Genomic DNA, 21,043 nt, shown 5'->3' with positions numbered 1-21,043 from the left:
CAAATTAAAACTTAAAATAGAAACTGCCTCATATTTTATTTGCTTTGAGGCTGAATTAGTGACAGGATTAATCAAAAGTTAAAATGAATTTTATGAATAAAATGTGAGAGAGTTTCTGCTCTGGAGAATCATCACATAAACCCAGAAATGAACATAAATATGTCTCATATGTTTAAATTACATTTTTCCTTTCCGCCTGTTTCACTCGGACTGAAAAGGTCATAACATGAACGGTGGCGCCCCCTGGTGGAGAACCGAGGCAGCGGAAACGGCCACAGCAGCAACATAAAATGAATAAACTATAACTTTAAAACATCTATGAAATGCTATTTAAACCTGCTGAGATTACTGGAAGTAAAACGAAAACCGGATTTTTGGTATTTTATTTATTTTTATTGAAAAAGTGAAAATAAATTGCAAGCAGGGGAACAAACAGGTTTGAACTTTTATTACATCAAACTTAATAGAAATTATGTTTCCAGTCCGCTTTACATTATTAAAATAATTATTTTATGTTTTTAAAGAAGAAATTATATTTATTCAAGCACCAAATTTGCTTTATATGTGGAACAGAGAGAAAAATATTTAAATCTTTTCTGTAGTTTTCACTTTGATAAAAACTGACTCAACATTTAATTTTATTATAGTTTCAGTTCACAGAAAATAATCCAGACAAGAAGAACTCAACAAATTTAAACATGAAGTGAAGAATCAAATATAACAGCATAAGCAGCCATATTTCATATTATTTTCCAGTTTGATTCTAATTAAACTGAATTAAATAAAATTCAGTTTATAATGCCTATTATTTGTTAAAGGAAGGATGTGGCGACAGTGGGGAGAAATGATTCCTTAACAAGATGAAACCAGAACCAGGATGATCGACCCGTTAAACACAGATTACCTGAACAGAACCAGGATCACTTTCCGAACGATCAGCTCAGACTCAGATTTAATGTGAAATCAGCTTGCCGTAACGTCAAATCCCTTATGAAGCTCAGAGCCATAAAGCTGTAAACTTACTATTCTGCCAATAAATACAAAATATAACAAAAATCTGCAGGAACATTTTATGTTTCACATCCATCCATGGAGCCCAACTCTGTAACAAACACCTAACCCTGTCAAAAACAGATCATATTTAATCTCTTGTTAGTTTTTGTTAGTTTTTATTAAAGGCAGAAACATAGATATGCAAACCCAGCGCCACATAAGAGTTTTGTTTCTTATGTTCAATAAATTTAGGTCATAAGTTTAGTTTCTGTTTCGATGTGAAGCTTGACTGAGTGTTGCGTTTAAAGACTAAAGGGAGAATTTGCTGCTCTTCGCTTAAAATCTTAATCCAGCCTCTGAAAAAGGTTAAGTGCTAAAGTTAGAAAAATAAAACCACAAAGTAATTTGTGGTTTTTATAGATTTTTTTAATCTATGTTTGTTTCCGTTAATAAATAAAAATATTTAATTCTAAATTAAATTTTACGGCGACCCGCGTCTTCGATCGATTTTATTTTATGTAAACACTCACAGGGCAGACAGGAAATAAAAACCTCCCTCTTTCTCTGGTCTAGTTTAGATGAGAAGCGGTGGCTGGAGGTGATAAACATTCCTACGGTCCGTGAACGCGTCACGCAGCCCGTTTAAACGCTGCGGCTCCGTTTCCTCCGCTCAGAGTGGGAGCCGCGGCAGGAAGCTGCAGTCCGCCGGGAGGTGAGTACTCTGAGCGGTTACTATGACCTTTATCACTTCCATCCAGTTTAGCTAAAGTATCTCAGCGTTTCCCGCCATGAAAACCGGCTGGTTGTCGTCAGACTGGAGGTTCCGCGCAGGTGAAACAAATAAAAGGTTATACTTTACGTATTGTGAGGCATTAAGTCATGTTTTTCTTAAACACGAACAATTTCTGTGAAATGGTTATCTACATATTTGGCTATAAACCAGATGCTTTCCTCCGTTATTCGGTACAAAGTTTTTTTCTTTGTTCTCAAGCCTGAACAGACGTGAAGTTGTTGTTTAGCCACCAAATAAACAGTTTCCTTCAGGAGGCGTCTATAAAACGTAAAAAGTCTTTTTCAAAGTGTCTGGCAGGTTTTGTGAGTTCAGGCTGAAAGAGGCTAAAAATGACTGGAAAGCAGCAGAAGAACAGCAAGCATGTGGCGACAGTGGAGACAACAAACCTCGATTTAACCAGAAGAAATGTAAAAAAACTCATCATGAATAGACAATACGTTTTCTTTATATACAATGAACTGTACAGCATAAATAACGACATATTTAGTATTAGATTATGTAGAATTTAAAAGGCTTTATTGAGTCATTTTTATAAAAAGATAAACAAACTATAAAGGAAATGGATGCCAACGTATTTTCATTTTCTTCCACATCCAGATCATGAATATTCTTAAAGGGCCGGTTGGTGCAGAATGTATTAATAAAACCCGTTAGAATATTTTTAAAAAATGTCTCTGGATTCAATATATACTTCTTTAAACACATGATTATTTCACTGATTTGTGTGGAGCTAATTTAGAAATTTTGCGGTGTTTGCCCTCATGTGAGACGATAACTTGACATCCAGTAAAGTGGAAACAGAAGTAGAAGTAAGAAATATCGCCGCCTGCAGGTGGGAGTTAGCATCACGTTTTTGTCCATTTGTGCAGAAAATTTGCAATAATATCACAATTATGCAGAAGCGTGAAAAAGTGCAGGGATCACAAACTAACTAAAAACTGGAGGGATTACAAACGCACAAAATGTTTTAAAATATTCTGTTAATGTGGAAAAAACACAATTTTGGAAATGCTGTTTCTGTTAAATAAGAAAGAAAATTAAAATCACACGTGAATAAGTTTGTTGAAGCGATGCGTCATTAAAAAACCTGCAGCTCTTCATCCTGCTCCACTTCCTGTTGTCGTCTTCTTCGTTTCCTCCAGTAGTAACATCCTGTTGTTCATTATCTGATCAGAAAGTTTCTATTGGAGCCAAAACCAAAAAACAAGAAAAGGTTTCAAAACTGGTGAGTTTGCATGAATCTGGCAGTGTAAGGCCACCAGTCCATCCCTGCAGCCGCTGATCCGACTCAAACGACGGCAGGAACCAGAATCTGTTCAGACGGTTTCACACCACTGAGCGTTTGGCAGTAGGCAGTATCTTCTCATCTCCATCCTAGAAAACGTTTCTCCTAATCTGTAGTGAAAGATCAATTACTGCCGCCACGTTTAACAGTCCAGCAACTGGTTCTGGTTCTGGTCGGGTGGATCAGAAGTGTTCTGACTGTGTGGGTGGAGGTGAGCGGTGCTGGTTCTGGTCGGGTCTGGGGTCTAGTCAAAGGCCTCTCAGAGAACAAAGGTCCTGGCTGAGTTCTGATGGATGACGGGTCTGAAGGTCGCGGCTCGCCACGCCGCCGCGACCTTCGTCTGATCTCAGGTCGACTCAGAGGGGGGTGACCTTCATCCTCCTCCTCTTCCTCACCTGCATGGCTCTTCACAGGAGGAAAAGAAAACGATAAAAAGAGAGAAACATTTTCTCCTGATGCTCAGAACCTGATTTAAGATCAAAGATCCATTTATGGATCCTCCTTTAATCCATAGGATTAGGATTATTCCTGTTATTTTCAGACAGAATCCGTCCATCCATCCATCCATCCATCCATCCATCCATCCATCCATCCATCCATCCATCCATTCTCTATGTTAAGGTTTTATAATCATTTTTTAAAATCTGCTCTAATACGGAGTGAAAACTTGCATCACAGTAAAACCTCTGTGTGGCACCAGAACCAGCGCGTGGTCCAGTTGGTCCAGCAGAACCAGTAGAACCCGTCCTGTGGTTGTTGTGCAGGTGTTTTCGCAGCTCGGCGTGTCGTGTTGCTCCGGGTCGAGTCCCGTCCTGGACGGATTAAAGCGGCAGCAGAAAGTTTGGACTCTGGAGGTTCTGGATGGACGGAGGAACCTCTGGCTGCAGCTGTAATCTGGTCCAGTTCAGACGTTTCTAAACGCTGCAGACCTGAAGTTCAGCTGCTGAGCAGGAACCGTAAAACCTCAGTATGCTTCAGCTTCACTGGGGAGACGATAATTCATCCAGAGTTTTTACTAAAAGGTGGAGAAGCAGCGAGGATAAACGGCAGATTAAAGACGTTTGGTTAGTTTCACGGCTCACCGGCCTTCCAGAGGTCAGATGTTCAGACTCCTTGCAGCCTCCAGGACCAACTGAGACGGTTTTTCTTTCTGAACATTTTTCAGCCGTCCCACCGATCGGCTCTTCGTCTCTTCTTGTCTGTATCGTCAACAATTCTGTGCAAAATTCCTGAACTGCTTCATTTCTTCCCTTAAAGCATCAAAACGTTTTTAAATCTTTGAAAGCCGGAGTCGGGATCGACTTTTTACTGGTTTTCTGACGACCACAGGAGAATTTCATCGTGCTAAGCTCCTTAACTCTGACCTCTAACTCGGCTGAAAAGCTCCTAAAGTTTCCGTTGAGCAGACAGTCGGAGGGAGATGTGATGAATAAAAAGGTTTCCCAGATGAACTGCAGCGTTCAGAGAGCAGAATCGGTCCGTCTGTCAGAAGTTACAAAACCACTGAAATTTAACGTTGAAATCTGTGAAAATAAGAAATGAAACATTTAAAGTGATTAGAGGAGCCGACCAGAGGAACGCCCAGCAGTCTGAGCAGTTTTCATTTCTACCATCGATTCACAAACTACAAATATTATTAGATGATTGTTGGTTTTCTAAAAAGAAGAAAAATCAACTAAATTCAGAAAAATTACTTAGAAAATTAAATAAATATTCTCAGTATGTCTGCATGAAGAATGAAATGAAGGTTTTATCACAAACTAATAAATATTTAACCTCCTGTAAGTTAAACACTGATCTGAGTTAATAAATTATAGAAAACCTTGTAAATATTCTCAGACTGAGAATATTTATAATATGATATAATATAATATAATATAATAAAAGCCTGAAGAATAAAAGACTTTCTGTTTGAAATGATGTTCAATCACCAATTAACTCTAGTTTTTAATTAACCAAAAGTTCAAAAATTCAGGAGAAAAATCCAAAATTCAGAAACAAAAGTAAAGTTTGGATGATTCATCAGCGCCGACTGGAAGCAGAGAACAAAGTTCCAGCCGTTTGTTTGAACTAAATTCTGATTTTAATATTTAATGTTTTTCGTTCATTTTGTTTCTTCTCTGTAAAGTTGAAACTGCATCAAACCCACTGAGAAGGAAAACGTTCAGACAGGAAGTGTGGTTGGTGTCGGAGCCGTGAACTCCGGAAGTTTGACTCCGCCCACTCAGTCGCATCAACAAGTCGCAGCTAAACGCCACGCTGCAGCTACAGCAGCTCCCTGCCACGCTGCTGCAGCAGCTCCCTGCCACGCTGCAGCTACTGCAGCTCCCTGCCACGCTGCAGCTACAGCAGCTCCCTGCCACGCTGCTGCTGCAGCTCCCTGCCACGCTGCAGCTACAGCAGCTCCCTGCCACGCTGCTGCTGCAGCTCCCTGCCATGCTGCAGCTACAGCAGCTCCCTGCCATGCTGCAGCAGCTTTTTTACACTGCAGCATCAGTTTTAGTGGATCTCGGTTTAACCATGTTGATGTTCATCACTGTTACTGTGAACCGAGTCGCTGCCTGTCCAGTCCTGTCCGGTTCTGTTTGGTTCTGTCCGGTACTGTCTGGTTCTATTTGGTTCTGTCAGGTTCTGTCTGGTTCTGTTTGGTTCTGTCCGGTTCTGTCTGGTTCTGTCTGGTACTGTCTGGTACTGTCTGGTTCTGTTTGGTTCTGTCCGGTTCTGTTTGGTTCTGTCCGGTTCTGTCTGGTTCTGTCTGGTTCTGTCCGGTTCTGTCCGGTTCTGTTTGGTTCTGTCCGGTTCTATTTGGTTCTGTTTGGTTCTGTCCGGTTCTGTCCGGTTCTGTTTGGTTCTGTCCGGTTCTGCTCTGTCCTGTTTTCTCGGATCACGTCTGGTTTTGGTTCTAAATGTGTGTCTGATTATTGATCTGTTGTCGTTGATAATAATCCTGCTGATCGGTTCTGTGCAGCTCCCCTGGACTCTGGCGCCCTCAAATAAAATCTAATGCAACAGATTGCTGCAGTACTTTAGTTTCCTGCGATGTCAGAATGTTTCTAGGCGATGCGAAGACAAACGGTTCATATTTCACAGAAATTCATTTAAAACATTTTCCATCAAAGTAGCTCCACAAAAACTTGATTTTAATGATTTTAATAGCAAAATAATCACAAATTTAAAAATGTTAAATATTTAACAGTTTGTTAATTAGATCAAATGGATTAATGTTGGAGCTTCAGGCCCGGTTCTGGTTCTGGTTTAAGCTGCTAAAAGCCCACTGGGCCAGGTCCGGGTCCTGGAAGCAGTTCTGGTCAGAGCGTCGGTTCCTCATCTGCGTTTAGGATTTCATCGCTATATATAGAGATGACACACACACACACACACACACACACACACACACACACACACACACGTTCTTCTAAATCCAGCAGTGACTCGGGTGTCACTGGGACAGAACCAGGTCCAGTACTCACTGGGAGCTGGTCAGGTTGTGTCGGCCGCTCTCTGGTTCTGGTTCTGGTTCTGCCTCTGAAAGATTCACCAGTTTGTGTTTTTCTGGTTCTTTCACTGAATTTGCTTCTGACTGATTTTGTGGTTTCATGATGAAATGTTTCTCTTCCTCTGCAGGTCGTTTGATACGAGGACGGAAAAACTTTAAAAAGCTCACTTCCTGTCGCCGACCTGCCAGCCGCCTGCAGAGAGACGGTGACGCGCTGCAGCTCGCACTGCAAGGAAACCTGGAAAATCCTGATTTAACCTGGAAAATCCTGATTTAACCTGGAGAATCCAGATTTTTCCTGATCGTTCCTGGAGGAGCCATCATCAGACATGTCTCCTTTCCTGCGGATCGGCTTCTCCAACTTTGAGATCGATCCCGGCTTGGCGTACTACGAGGAGGTGCTGAACCCGTACTGCGCCGTCTACATGAAGGAGGCCGTGGACACAGGTCAGTGGCTCCGGGTTGCTACGGCAACTGTAATTTGTTTTCCATGACGACTGAAGCGGATGTGAAAGTCCTTCCAGCCTACTTCACGCCGTCAGACGGGCTCTGCTCAGGAACCTGCTAGTTTTACAATAAAAAGAGTTTAACTGGTGAGATCCAGGACGAACGGACGGAAAGAGAAAATCTGGTTTCTGAGGCTTCGAATGTTTTAAAGTCATAAAAATAAAAAATGAATATTTACTTTTTTTAAAGGAAACAAACTGTCAGTAAAAATGTTTGGACCAGGGAAGGCAGACACAAAAGTAAAGGCACCCTAAAAGTAAGTGCACCCTAAAAGTAAAGGCACCCTAAAAGTAAGTGCACCCTAAAAGTAAAGGCACCCTAAAAGTAAGTGCACCCTGCTGTTTATGTCCAGGTTCTAAATTTGTTTGAAAATAACAATCAGGTTCACTTAAATAAAGATGAAGATAAAAAACTAAGTACACCCAGGATTAAGTTAAAAGTCTTTATCAGTGTTCCATTTTGACCTGCAGGAACTTTGACTAGGCCATAGGGGACCTTGGTTCTGGTTCTGTTGGTGACCCGGTTTGGACTCTAGAATCTGCTTTGCTAACCTCACTCCGGCGGCCATCTTGTTCCCAGAGGGAGGAGGCTTCCAGAGTCCTGACCTTTGACCTGCTAACTGTAGAGTCTGAAACATCTTAGACGTTTTCCTCTCTGGAGAACAATGGTGGTTTGGAGATGACCTTTGACCCTTCCAGTCTCTGCGTCTCTGGTTTAGACTGATCAACTGATTAGGGTGTACTTAGTTTTGAACTTGCTCTGCTTCGGTCGGCGGGTCATGCCTGGTGATGTCATCCCAGCTGCGTCGGCCATCTTGAATCTCTGCTGAGTGAAGCTGGAGTCGAAGCTTCGCCTGTTTCTGTGGAACCGCAGCCAAACGTTTTATTTCTGCCGCCGACAGAGAGAAACGCTCGGGTCCATTTCACTTTGGGACAGAGAAGAAGAAGAAAAAAGGCGTAGTTCAAGTCCCAGGAGGAAATAATTATTTTTAATGATTTAACGACATGTTGCAGTAAAATCAGTTTTCAACTGTTGACCAGAAAGGACCCATAAAGTTTCTCTACATTAATTATTTTGCTCAGATTCTAAATAAAAATCTTGTCATTTCCTGTTAAATTGCAGGAAATGACATCATGTTCAGATTCATCATTTCTAGCCCATCTGCAGTTATTTTATGTTTCATGTGAGAATCAGGAGGAAAATCAGCTGATCGCTGACTGAACATGAGCATTAATGGGAAACATGATGTCATCGAAGGCAGAGTTAAAAATGGCTGCCTTCTGTGGGAAACGTTTGTGTTCAGGAAGGGAAATACATTTACCTTCTTTTACTTTTTTTATTTTGGGTTTTATTAGTTTTATAAAAAAAAATTATATTTTACTATATTACTTTGGTAACACTTTATTTGAAGGGGGTTGAATAAGACTGTCATGACACTTTCATAAACATGACAACTCCTGTCATAAACATGAATAAGCCTTCATGAATATTTGACTGTTGTCATAAAACGTCATTCGGTAAATTATGACACTTTTAATACAAAGTTGACATTATTCAAAATGTCTTTGTTATGACAACTTGACATTAACCAGGAAATCATTACTGTTTAAACTTTACCTTTAATAACATAAAGTTACCTCATTTTTAAAGTGCAATCAGTAATACTTTTATAACAAATTTATATCAGTAATGATTTCCTGGTTAATGTCAAGTTGTCATAAAGACATTTTGAATAATGTCAACTTTGTATTAAAAGTGTCATAATTTACCGAATGACGCTTTATGACAACAGTCATAAATATTCATGAAGGCTTATTGATGTTCATGACAGGTGTTATGACATGTTTATAACAGTGTCATGACAGTAATGGTAATAAGGTGTTACTATTACTTTTAGTTTTATGGTGATTTTTATATTTAATTCACTAGTAATAATATGAAAAATATGGTTTTTACCTTATTTCGTTTTTATTTTAAATTCATTTTATTTCTAATTTGTTTCTATTTAATTTAATCTACTTATTACTTTTTTAATTTTATTTAAATTTTTTCTCTATTTTCATGATTTATTTTGTACAGCATATAATTTTCAAACAGTTTTCCCTTTTATATTCATAAGACTCAAACAGGACCTCCAGTTATTAATGAGTTGTCATGGTAACGGTGTCGCTGGTTCTGATCAGGTCCGGTAAAGTTTCAGACATCATTTCTCTGTGTTTCAGTATTTTTGACCTTCATCTTTCTGCCGCATTTCGGCCGGTTGCGTATTAGGAATCGTGTGAAAATGATGAATATGGAAGTAAAACCGAGGCGGTCCGTTTAGTTTTCTGGGTGACAGAAAAACCCGTCATTTCAGACGGAACCGGTTCTGACTCAGAAGAAGCAGGAGGGCAAACGACAGGAAGTCAGCGTTTTCTGAGCGTCACCTTTTTGTTTTTAGCAGTTCACACAGGAACTGGCTCACATGTCACTCTGACAACATGTTGGCTCATCTGGCTGCACAGAACCAGAACCGGCCGGGTTCTGGGCCCAGAAATGGCTCCGATGTTCTGCTGCAGGCAAAGTGGAAACTTTGAGAGTTTAATGGGTTTTACTGGAAACATTTTGGCTAATTAGTCTGGAAATAACTGAACTAGTTTCAATAAAACAAGTAGATTTGTTTTGGACTTTATGGTCCAATTAATCGCGATTAATCGATTATTGGAATAATCAACTAATTTAGCTATTGATTAATCATTAACTGGAGTAAACGGACTCTAAAAATCAATTTACTGAAAGATTTAAAAAAAGACTCAGATCAGTAATAAAACCAAAGCAAAAATATAAAATAAATAAAGATTAGGCTGATGTTTCATTTAAGCCTTTTTACACCGTCAGAAGTAACTGAGTATTTCTGGATTCACAGGTTAATACCTGGATACAAAACGTTGCAGAAACGGAAAAATGATTTACAAATTTTTTTTATTTTTAAAGTAAAGTAAGGAAATGTTATTTTTACATCACATTTTCAGCAATGAGGCAATTCAAAATGTTTTACATGAATGAGAGGAAATACAAACAAGATAAAAGAAAAGCAAAAAGGACTTCATGGTTTATAAACTAATAGAAACATAAAACTACATATTGGTTCCTCATAGTATCAGTAATAAACTACTAAATGTTTCTGCTGTTGGAGTTTCTTTAGCTTTTGCTCCAATATTAAAGTTTAAAGTAAAATCTAAGTCGATGAGCGAGTCATGATCAAATTATGCTGCAGCACTTATCTAAAAAACAAAACCATGAAACTCAAAGAATCAAATCAGAGGCTGTGTGGAAGTGAAACTGAAGCCGTGCAGGTTCTGGTTCCCAAGAGGCGTCCCTCAGACAGGGTGTGTGTGTGTGTGTGTGTGTGTGTGTGTGTGTGTGCAGAGAAGGGCCAGGTGTACAAGCAGAAGAAGCCCACCATGTACCCGCCGTGGAGCTCCACGTTCGACGCCCACGTCCACCGCGGCCGCATCATGCACGTCATGGTGAAGGACCGGACGGTGGAGCTGCGGTCCGAGGCCACCGTGGCGCTGGACTCCCTGGCCACGCGCTGCAAGAAGGAGAACGGCAAGCTGGAGATCTGGGTGGGTGGAGCAGAACCGCACCGGGTCGGACCGGACCGGTCGGAGGACACTCAGAACATCGATTAATGTTTTTCCTGCGATTAACTGATTTAAAGCTACAGGTCACCTCTGATGGCCAGAGGGCTACAGAGATTGAGCCTTAAAGGGCCGGTACCATCTAAAATGGGCTTTGAGCTTTGCGTCATGCTCTGTTCTCCCTCATCATAAACATGAGAAATCCTTTAATCTCCATGGCAACCATTCAGGTGCTAAACGTCTGGGTGGACCTAGCCCCGCCTTCAAGGCTTAGCTCCTCCCCCTCTCAGCTCCTTCAGACTAGCTAGCAGCAATTAGCAAACAGCTGCTGAGCTCATTATAGGAGTTGCTGCTCAGAGCAACGCTGGTAAAAACGTTAAAGGGTTAATAGAGGAGCCATGTTGGGATGACTTCCTGGAGGCGGAGCTTCAGAAAGAGCAGGAGCTTCTTAAAGAGACAGAGGCCCAATTTCAAGAGTTTAAATCTGGAAGCAAAATTTTATTTCAGTCATATCTGACAAAGAATTTTATAAGAACTTAATGTAACATATGTTAGCAAGAAATATGAATGCAGAGAAAGTTTTAACAGTTTTCCAACCGGTGTTTTTTTTATCAATGCTACAACCGGCCCTTTAAGAACATTGATGACCTAAATGTGACCAAACTGAGGATTAATTTAAAATGACCTAATTAACCTGATAAAGCTTCAGGTTTTCATTAATTTAATGGTTGAATTAAATGAGAATTTATTTCAGTTATAATTTAGTCCAATAAATCCTGGAAACTAAAAAGAAGAAAAATCAGAAATGTAAACTTTTTGCTTCAGATGATTCTCAGAAACATTTTCTACTTATTAAAAGTTAAAATGATTTTTGTCTGTTTTGTGGGGAGTTTTTATCTCCTGCTGAGATCAGAGATTTTCTGCCAACTGTTTCCTTCCCAAACAAACTGTAAATAAAATCCTCCAGGCTGTTTGTTCTGCCGTTCCCAGCATCAGGTCCCCCAGATGGAAGGTTTTACTGGTGCTGGTTTTACTGGTGCTGGTTCTGTGTTTCAGCTGGAGATGAAGCCGCAGGGCCGCCTGCTGATGGAGGCCCGGTACTACCTGGAGAAGAGCGGTGAGTCTCACCGGACCTGCAGCCAAAAACAGCAAAACTAAAACTTTACATGATACCATCAATAACTCTACCAGCAGATATTTTCACTAATACAATATTTACTTAACAGAATAAATGTTTAATAAACAGAAGTATAGACCCAAAACTTGAAATTGTGTTTTCTTGTTAAATGTTTGCTGATTATTTTATAAACTGGAAGAAATAATTCATCTTTTCTCAGCAGAAGCAGAATCTTCAAATCAAATCAATCGTTTGAATTTCTCTCTTAGACCGCAACCCAACTTCCTCCATTATTATTATTACTAATATTATTATTATTATAGTCACAGTTCTGATTACAGCTGCAGACATCCTCGAAGGAAGGTCAGAGTTCAAAAACATGTCACTGTAGATACAAAACAAGTACATTTTGCCAAAAAGTTCAGAATTTTTTTAATTAATATCAGAAATGTTCTAGAAAAAAAATTATTGAAAAATCCTTGACTTTTCCTTAAAAAAAATTTGTCTAAAAATGTTTTTCGGTGGAAATATTTGACTTTTTTCCTAGTTTTTTTCTAGAAAATTTCTAAGATTAATCTCAAAACCCTAGGGGTCACAGGGTCATGTCCTGGTGTGTTTCAGACGCTGTGGGTCAGGCCGGCGCCGACCCGGACTCGGAGCACGGCAGAGACGGCCTGTTCACGCTGCATCAGCGGCGCGGCGCCATCAAGCAGGCCAAAATTCACCTGGTGAAGTGTCACGAGTTCAGCGCCACCTTCTTCCCTCAGCCCACCTTCTGCTCCGTCTGCAAGGAGTTCGTCTGGTAAGAAGCGGCCCGAACCAGACCGACCCGGACTTGGACCGGTTCCTGACTTGGCTCTCTTTCTGCTCTGCAGGGGTCTGAACAAGCAGGGCTACCAGTGCAGACGTGAGTCTCCGTGTTTCCCATGATGCATCAGGAGACAGCCGACCTGCGGCGGTGTCCTCCATGTCTCTGTCCCTCTTGTCTCTGTGTGTCTCCCAGAATGCAACGCTGCCATCCACAAGAAATGCATCGACAAGGTCATCGCCAAATGCACCGGGTCGGCGGTGAACAGCAAGGAGACCATGGTGAGTTTATACCGGTTCTGGTTCTGGTTCTGTTCTGGTTTCTGACAATTTGCATCCAGCTGCACTCTGGTTCTTGTTCTGCAGATCCATAAGGAGCGCTTCAAGATCGACATGCCGCACCGCTTCAAGGTGTACAACTACAAGAGCCCCACCTTCTGCCAGCACTGTGGCACCCTGCTGTGGGGGCTGGCAAAGCAGGGGCTGAAATGTGAGGGTGAGACGCCGCCTGCACCGCATGTACACGGCCAAACATGGCCGCCACGCCTCCGTTAGCGTCAGGACGGCCAAACGTGGCCGCCGCGCCTCTGCTAGCGTCGGGACGGCCAAACGTGGCCGCCGCGCCTCTGCTAGCGTCGGGACGGCTAAACATGGCCGCCGCGCCTCTGCTAGCGTCGGGACGGCCAAACATGGCCGCCGCGCCTCCGCTAGCGTCGGGACGGCCAAACGTGGCCGCCGCGATTCCGCTAGCATCAGGACGGCTAAACATTCAAATCTTCCCTCTGATTCTCAGCTGGATTCAGGTCTGGACTTTGACTAGGCCATTCTAAAACCTGAACCAGCTGTGATCTAAAGTGTCCATAATGTCTCTGGCTGTATTTTCCTCCTGCTCCTTCTCTTCTTCACCGATTCCCTGTTCCCTTATTTCTTTGTTCCATAAAATCGTACCAACTGTAGTTAATTCGGTCACAGATGTTCCTCCGTAGGCGGGCCAGTCGATTTGACTGTTCCCAGTTTGTATCTCAGACTGGGAACCTTCTGCTACTGTAGATTTTAACAGTTATTGGACGTTAGTTGTTTGAACTGAATCAGATTCAGGAACATAAAATGTTTCCCATGACAAACCAGATGATGTTTTAGATGCTTTATGTAACATAAGAGGCTTATTTTCCAAACCCATAAAGATAATTTCATGTGCAGCAGGAGGAATTATCATGATTTAGGTCTCGGCGTTGCATCATGTGCAGCTGCTGCTGGAGATGTTCTCATCAGAAATATGATCCAGCAGCTGAAAACTCCTGTTTACAGACATAAAACGCCTCATTTCTCTGATGTTCATGCAAAGTTCAACATTTCTCTGAAAGTTTGAATCAACTGCATCATTTAAACACTTTAAGACAAATTGAGTTTCCAGAGATTTCAGCATTATGATTGATTTTAACAGAACCAAACGTTGTTACAGATGTGATTGCAGTTTTATTTTTTCTGTTTTATGTGCAGAGTGCAGCATGAACATTCACCATAAATGCCAGAAGAAGGTGGCGAACCTCTGCGGCGTCAACCAGAAGCTGATGGCTGAAGCTCTGGCCGTCATCGAGAGCCAGCAGCAGGTCAGGACATCTGCAGATGGAAAACTAAAACGCTCTCTGATGTAGAGAAATCAAGATCATTTCATAAAGGCATAAATATTAAAACTCCCTGATGTTATAAATTCAGACATCTCTAAGAGGAAAACCTTTAAATGTTTAGAGAAAATTAATATTTTCCAGAATGTGAAAGGATCCAGAAAAACATTAAAACATTTCCTGAATTCATCACTGGACTCTTTTAGTTCTTCTGCTGTTTTTATTCACAAATTTCTGACTAAATGTGGAATATTCTAGTTTTAATATCAGACTTATGCCTTTAACTATGGAACATTGTTCTTTTTTTCTAGTACACATGCAATTAATCTAGAAATGTTGTTTTTGGTGGAAATTTGTTCCTCCAAAGTCATTTTATTTTCCTCCCAGCAGTTTTCTTGTCTGATACCAAGTTTTGCTTTACTTTGAGGTTCTGACCAGCATTTTTTCTGAAAATGTACGGTTGCATTTTTTATTACAGCAGAAGCAGCAGAATCTACCCGACTCCTACGGGAAAGGAACGCCTCACACGGCTGCAAAATCGTCTCATTATGAGTCAGATTTCCTGATAATAGAAACAGTTTCATGAGTCATGATTCTGTGTGCTGATCAATGTTTCTTCAGAAACTGAATTGTTTATTTTTACACTTCTTTAAATTTAATCATTATACATAAATCAGTTCATTTAGCTGTAAAATAAATCTCTTCTACTGGCCGGATTCTTTCCTCGACATCTCAGAATTAAGATTTACTCTATGAAGCAAATTAATTATTATTTGCCTCTTACTTAATTTGGGACAAACAGTAATTCTCCACAATGTTTCTGCTAGAGCGAAAAAGTTTAATGGATGAAAATTGCAAATTTTCTCCAAACATTTTTACGTGTTGTAAATTTACACAGTCAACAATTACCAGCAAGAATTTTGGTTGTTCAGTTTACAAACTAAATCTTTAGCTAGAAAACTAAGTTGGAGTGTAAATATTTAGACTAAGCTAGCTCAAAGCTAAATATTTAGCTAAAATGCTAATTCACTTGCTGATACTGGTTACCTTTAATGACAAAGTTTGTCTGAGGATTTTTAGAAAAGTTTAGTTTCCAAAATTGTTTCACCTGTAATTTAAAAGTAAAACAAAATAATTTTTAAGGATAATAATTGTCTAACTTATTTATCTGTTGGGTTTTATTTTCCCTCTGAAGGCGAGAAGTACTAAAGACGGTGACATCATGGGTCGAGAAGGTCCAGTGGGCATTGGCCAGCCGGGCGTGGTTCGGGCGCCGTCCGGGTTGGTACCGGGTCTGCCCGTCACGCCGGCGCCTGCTAGCAAAGGTACGCCGCCGCTGACATCACCACCTCCCGTCGGCTAGCTAACGTCTCACCGGAGGTTTCCGTTCGCCGGCAGATCCGACGGGCGTTTTGTGGGAAGGGCCGACCGAGGTGAGCAGGCCGGCCCCGGAGGAGCCGCTGTACGCCGTCCCAAAGAAGGACCATCAGCAGAAGTTCAGCATCGACGACTTCATCCTGCACAAGATGCTGGGCAAAGGAAGCTTCGGAAAGGTGCGGCGCCCTTAGTTCAGCTGCGCTGTCACACTTTGACTCATTCACACTTCAGCCAGGCTTGTGGTCAGGCCTGTTTGCACGGAAACATGTCACCTGGTGGAGGCGGATCCGTCCAGAGTGGTGCAGAACCTCAGACCCGTCTTCCTGTGGTTCCAGGTGTTTCTGGCCGAGCTGAAGAGGAGCGGGAAGTTTTTTGCTGTGAAGGCTCTGAAGAAGGACGTGGTGCTGATGGACGACGATGTGGAGTGTACGCTGGTGGAGAGGAGGGTTCTGTCTCTGGCCTGGGAGAATCCGTTCCTCACACACCTGTACTGCACCTTCCAGACCAAGGTGATGACCACAGACAGGGCTCCTGTCAGAACGCGGTCCTGCCGGTTCTGACTGGTGCAAACAGCAAAACCAGCTGCAAACACAGGAAACACGAGCTGGAGGTGTCAAAGCTGCAAAAACAACAGGAAGCATGAAAAGCTGCAACTCGCTCCTCAGGGTGAAAGTCCTCCAGGCCACCAGGGGGAGTCAGGAGTAAATTATATCAACTATGTAAAAATGCTGCTGAAAAAAACCATAGACATAAATATGTATACGTATATGATGTCTGTGAAAAAAACTGTTTTGAAAAAGACGTGAAGTTCTTCCTCCAAGTCCTCTGAGCGTCTGGTCCCAGTGTGTTGGTCGACTCCCCCTGGTGGTCTGGAGGACTTCTGTTCTGTGGAGCGAGTGTCACTCTTGTGGTTGTTTTTGTTAGAATCGCAGAACTTTTTCCCTTTGCTCCCATTTCCTGTTGCTGCAGCATTTTGTCTATTTATTACAGAATTTTTTATTTTTTATTTTTTATTGATTTTATTATTATTTTCTTTTAATTTCCCAATAAAGTGTTTGAATTATATGTAGAATTTAATAGTAGATTGTGGTTCTGTTTCCTGCAGTTCCAGTATATTTTTTTTGCAGCTTTTTTCTGTTTTTTTGCGTGTGTCTGGTTTGGGAGTTTGTCGCTCCTGTGTTTGTATCTCGTTTGGATCTGAAATATAACAGGGTCAGACATGAAGAGAGGTTCTGAACTGGAAATATCATCTCAAGGTTCTTTACAGACCAGATTAAAATCAGATGTTTTTTCCTGATTCATTCCTAAACAAGCAGAACCAGGCTGTAGTGAATGGAAGCAGCTGAAAGTCTCTTAATCCCGTCATGTTGAACTGCACTACAGTAAAGTCTCAGTCTGTAGTTTATCTCCTTTCAGTTGCCTGATATTAGAAATATTAAACAGTCAGCTGCAGTCCAGCTGTTTCTCCTTCATGTGGCTCAGAGTTTCTCATGACGCCATTTTGTTTTTCTCCAGGAGAACCTCTTCTTCGTGATGGAGTATCTGAACGGAGGAGATCTCATGTTCCACATCCAGACCTGCCACAAGTTCGACCTGCACAGAGCCACGTAGGTCTTCCTGCTAACGCAGCCAGCAGCCCACCGAGCTGGGAAAAGTATTTACACCCCTGAACATGGCTGCAGTCACAGTTCAGATCGACAAACATTAATATCTGAATAAAAACAAAAAGGATTTCAGCGTCGCCAGACGTTTCGCTCATGAACCTTTACTTACAATAAAAGATTCACCTCCAGCTCTGATTAACGCTGAGCAGGAGTTTGTTTAAAAAGAAACTGAAAAACTCTTAGGAGCAACTTGCTGGAATGGTTAATGATTGTATATTTTATAAATGTACAAATTTTTATTAACTGTATTAAATTTTTATTGCTGTTTATGTTAAATCTGTCGTTTCTGCTGTATGATGTGTGATTTTAGTGGTGGAGCCCAGAAACGATGAAATCTCATTCTGTGAATTAATGATCTGCTTTTCGTCCTGCAGGTTCTACGCAGCCGAGATCGTCTGCGGCCTCCAGTTCCTGCACTCCAAGGGAATCATCTACAGGTGGCGTTGTGCTGCGGCGTCGTGCTGCGGCGTTGTGCTGCGGCGTTGTGCTGCAGCGCTGGTTGAGTTTCGGACAGCAGGCTGACTCTGCGCTTCTCCCCTGCAGAGACCTGAAGCTGGACAACGTCCTGCTGGACTCGGACGGACACATAAAGATCGCCGACTTCGGGATGTGTAAGGAGAACATGCAGGACGACCTGCGGACCTCCACCTTCTGCGGGACGCCGGATTACATCGCCCCGGAGGTGAGCGGCCGCGGGTTTGGGTCGGGGGTTCTGGTTGGTGTGCGAGGCTGATGCTTGTTGCCGTGCCGACAGATCCTGCTGGGCCAGAAATACAACAGCTCAGTGGACTGGTGGTCCTTCGGGGTTCTGCTCTACGAGATGCTGATCGGTCAGTCGCCGTTCCACGGCCGCGACGAGGAGGAGCTCTTCCAGTCCATCCGGACCGACTCGCCCATCTATCCCAGCTGGCTCACCAAGACAGCCAGAGACATTCTAGTCAAGGTGAGATTCAGACCACCGGAACCAGTCCAGTCTGTCTAAGAGAACATGCTTTCTGGTTCTGTTGGTAAATCTGTCCCGTCGTCATGGCGACCAGCAGCGAGTAAAGGTTTTGTCTGACCTGGTTTTCTTCAGCTGTTTGTCCGGGAGCCGGAGGAACGACTGGGAGTGAAGGGAAGCATCCGGCAGCACGGCTTCTTCAGCAGCACGGACTGGAGCGCCCTGGAGCAGCGGCAGGTGGCGCCGCCCTTCAGGCCCACACTGGTAAGTTAAAGAGGAGCTCCAGGTGCTTGGAGTTATTTATTATATTCAGTTGTAGTGGGAGTTATTTTATCTGAACTATTAGTTTATTTTGGCTATTGAGTAATGTTTCTACTGAGGAATATTTTAGAATTGATGTCTTAATGACACAAAAATAGATACATTTATCAAATTGTCAAACACTTGACATCATTTATGTTGCTACAGAAAGAAAAATATCTTGAGAAGCTTCAGATATAAACATGATCAACTCACATCTGAAACTTTGAACATGAATGTGGTCAAACATTTAAACTGAAGAGCAGAGCCTCCTGTGTTCCTGTAGCAACAGATTGTTGTAGTTTGGTTTCTGCTGAGAAACAGAGAAGTTTAATGATGAAAGAGGACCTGGCCTCTGGATGATGGATGGATGGATGGATGGATGGATGGATGGATGGATGGATGGATGGATGGATGGATGTCCATGTCTTTACTCAGACCAGTTGGTGATGTAAATAGGACACCAGTTTTACCATGTAACGAAATGTTTCCTTCCATCTTCTCAGACGTCACCAAGCGACTGCAGCAACTTTGACAAGGAGTTCATCAACGAGAAGCCGAAGCTGTCGTGTGCCGACCGGACGCTCATCAACAGCGTGGACCAGACCATGTTCAGGAACTTCTCCTTCGTCAACCCAGGGATGGCCCGTATCGCCGCCCGCTGACCCAAAGTACCAACACTGGCTGAAACCGAGTCAAACTAAATCTACAGACTGTGAATGCCAACGAAGATGAACCCGTCAACCCCAGTGGGACTGGACTGTGGAACCAGGCAGATCCGGTTTGTTCTGAGGTTCCTCCTAACTGTGATCCTCCTGAGACCCAGATCCATTTTCTCCTCATTAGAACTGTTCATGGATTTATTATGAATCTCAATGCATTTGTTTTCCAGACTGAACCCTGAAGGCTTTAGTTACTCATTTATTCATGGATTTCATGTTCCTCCAGTTTAACACAGACGTTCAAACAGCCAGTAAATTAGTGGGACTTGAAAAACTTTTAAGAGTTACAGCACAGTCTGTAATTAATCACATTTAATTAGACATATCTAATAAATAAGCAATATTCTTATTTCAAAAGCAATTTCTGCTGCTAATTTACTGAATAAATAGACATCTAACCTCAGTAACAAATATTATTTTTAATCTGTTAGGTTATTAAACCATCAGATTGAAGCAAAGTGCTGTTCTAGCCATTTAGCTTTCAATTTAAAAAAAATAATTCTGTTGGAATGCAGAAGCTGACATGATTGGGAACGTCTGTGCTGCTGCGACATGTTTAGCACTGAGATGCTACTTTAGGCTTGAAAAGCTAGGCTAACTGCTTTTAGCACAATTTGAACACAAGTCTTTTCCAGCGTCCCATCGTGTCGGCTTGAAACAGAAATTAACCGCCAGTGGGCCGAGAGAAGCGGCTTTGCTGATGCCGCTTGTACGTCAGATTTAAGGGCGTACCAGAAACGCGAGGTCGCCGGAACCTTCGTATGTTAAAAAAAATGCGGCTAATATATTTAACGCGTTAAAATCCGTCATTAATTATCGACAATAACGCGTTAAGGTCCCGAGCCTAAAATTAAAACAATAATCGGTCTGATATTCAGCTGCCGTTAGCGGCCGCATCTATATTTCCATCTACTCGATTAGCATTAGCTAACAGAGTAACTCTGGATTAGCATTAGCTAGTAACAGGACAACTCCTTCCTTATAGACCATATGGATCACATTGGACCGCAGTTACTGTAAATAAATACCTCTAAAAGTAAAATAAGAGCCTGAATATGGTGCTGATCACTGAGTTTAAGAGTTTATTCCTCTGTTTTATGTTCATGAAAACATGTCAGACTTTTCTCCTCCGAGTCTCGGGAGGATTTCTGGTTCCTCATAATGTGTAAATAAAACTTACATGTGATGAATTATCTTGAGATAAAGTTAGATGTAAATAAGTGAGCTGTACTGTAGTCGTGGACGGTTTCACTCCAGATCCTGTATATTATATTAATAAAGTAAGTTTGTTTTTAAATGTTTGAGTGGATTTTGAGCATCACTGGTGGTTCTGCCTGTCTGCCCTCTTTCATGAGAACAGGAAGTAGGAAGATCATTTCCTACACAATAGAAAAGTCTGACCAGACCCATCAGGTGTTTACTGTCTTTACTGAACAGAATCTGGAAAACAGCAGAAGTAAATTCGGCTATTTTCCAGATTTTATTCCTTTTCCCAATCATCTCCATCCACTCTACAGGCTACATATTCCAGAAACGGTCATCTTTAGTATTTATATATGGTAAAGATGGTTATTAGAGTCATCTGGAAATTTGTGTCTCAGTCATGAGAACTGTCAGAACGCTGATTGGATTCTGGATTCTTTGTTTCAGATCTCAACTTATTCTACCACTTTTTCCTTCCACTAAGCTTTCCATCAATTTGGTTGGCTGAAGATGAAGAGCAGGACGCTAAAGCAGCAGAAGTTCAGAGGGCTAGATCCAACCATATTAATGGAAAGCTTAGTGGAAGGAAAA

At 41.8% G+C, this 21,043-nt stretch overlaps 1 protein-coding gene across 1 annotated transcript; it reads left to right on the top strand.

The window, feature by feature from the left end:
- The first annotated feature begins 1,623 nt into the window (after positions 1-1,623).
- prkcq (protein kinase C, theta) lies at positions 1,624-20,550 on the top strand. Its single transcript, XM_015043368.1, has 18 exons — positions 1,624-1,705; positions 6,696-7,014; positions 10,483-10,682; positions 11,754-11,814; positions 12,436-12,616; positions 12,690-12,721; positions 12,818-12,903; positions 12,988-13,117; positions 14,122-14,231; positions 15,442-15,571; positions 15,645-15,799; positions 15,959-16,132; positions 17,139-17,230; positions 17,662-17,724; positions 17,831-17,969; positions 18,042-18,230; positions 18,363-18,491; positions 19,034-20,550. The coding sequence occupies exons 2-18, from the start codon at positions 6,897-6,899 to the stop codon at positions 19,190-19,192; spliced, it is 2,148 nt and encodes a 715-aa protein (XP_014898854.1). The 5' UTR covers positions 1,624-1,705; positions 6,696-6,896; the 3' UTR covers positions 19,193-20,550.
- The last annotated feature ends 493 nt before the right edge of the window (positions 20,551-21,043 follow it).

This window comes from Poecilia latipinna, unplaced genomic scaffold (genome assembly GCF_001443285.1).
Source record: "Poecilia latipinna isolate Pla-1442-1.1 unplaced genomic scaffold, P_latipinna-1.0 Scaffold628, whole genome shotgun sequence".
NCBI lineage: Eukaryota > Metazoa > Chordata > Actinopteri > Cyprinodontiformes > Poeciliidae > Poecilia > Poecilia latipinna.
The sequence above is the reverse complement of the archived record's forward strand: the minus strand, read 5'-3'. Positions and strand labels throughout refer to the sequence as shown.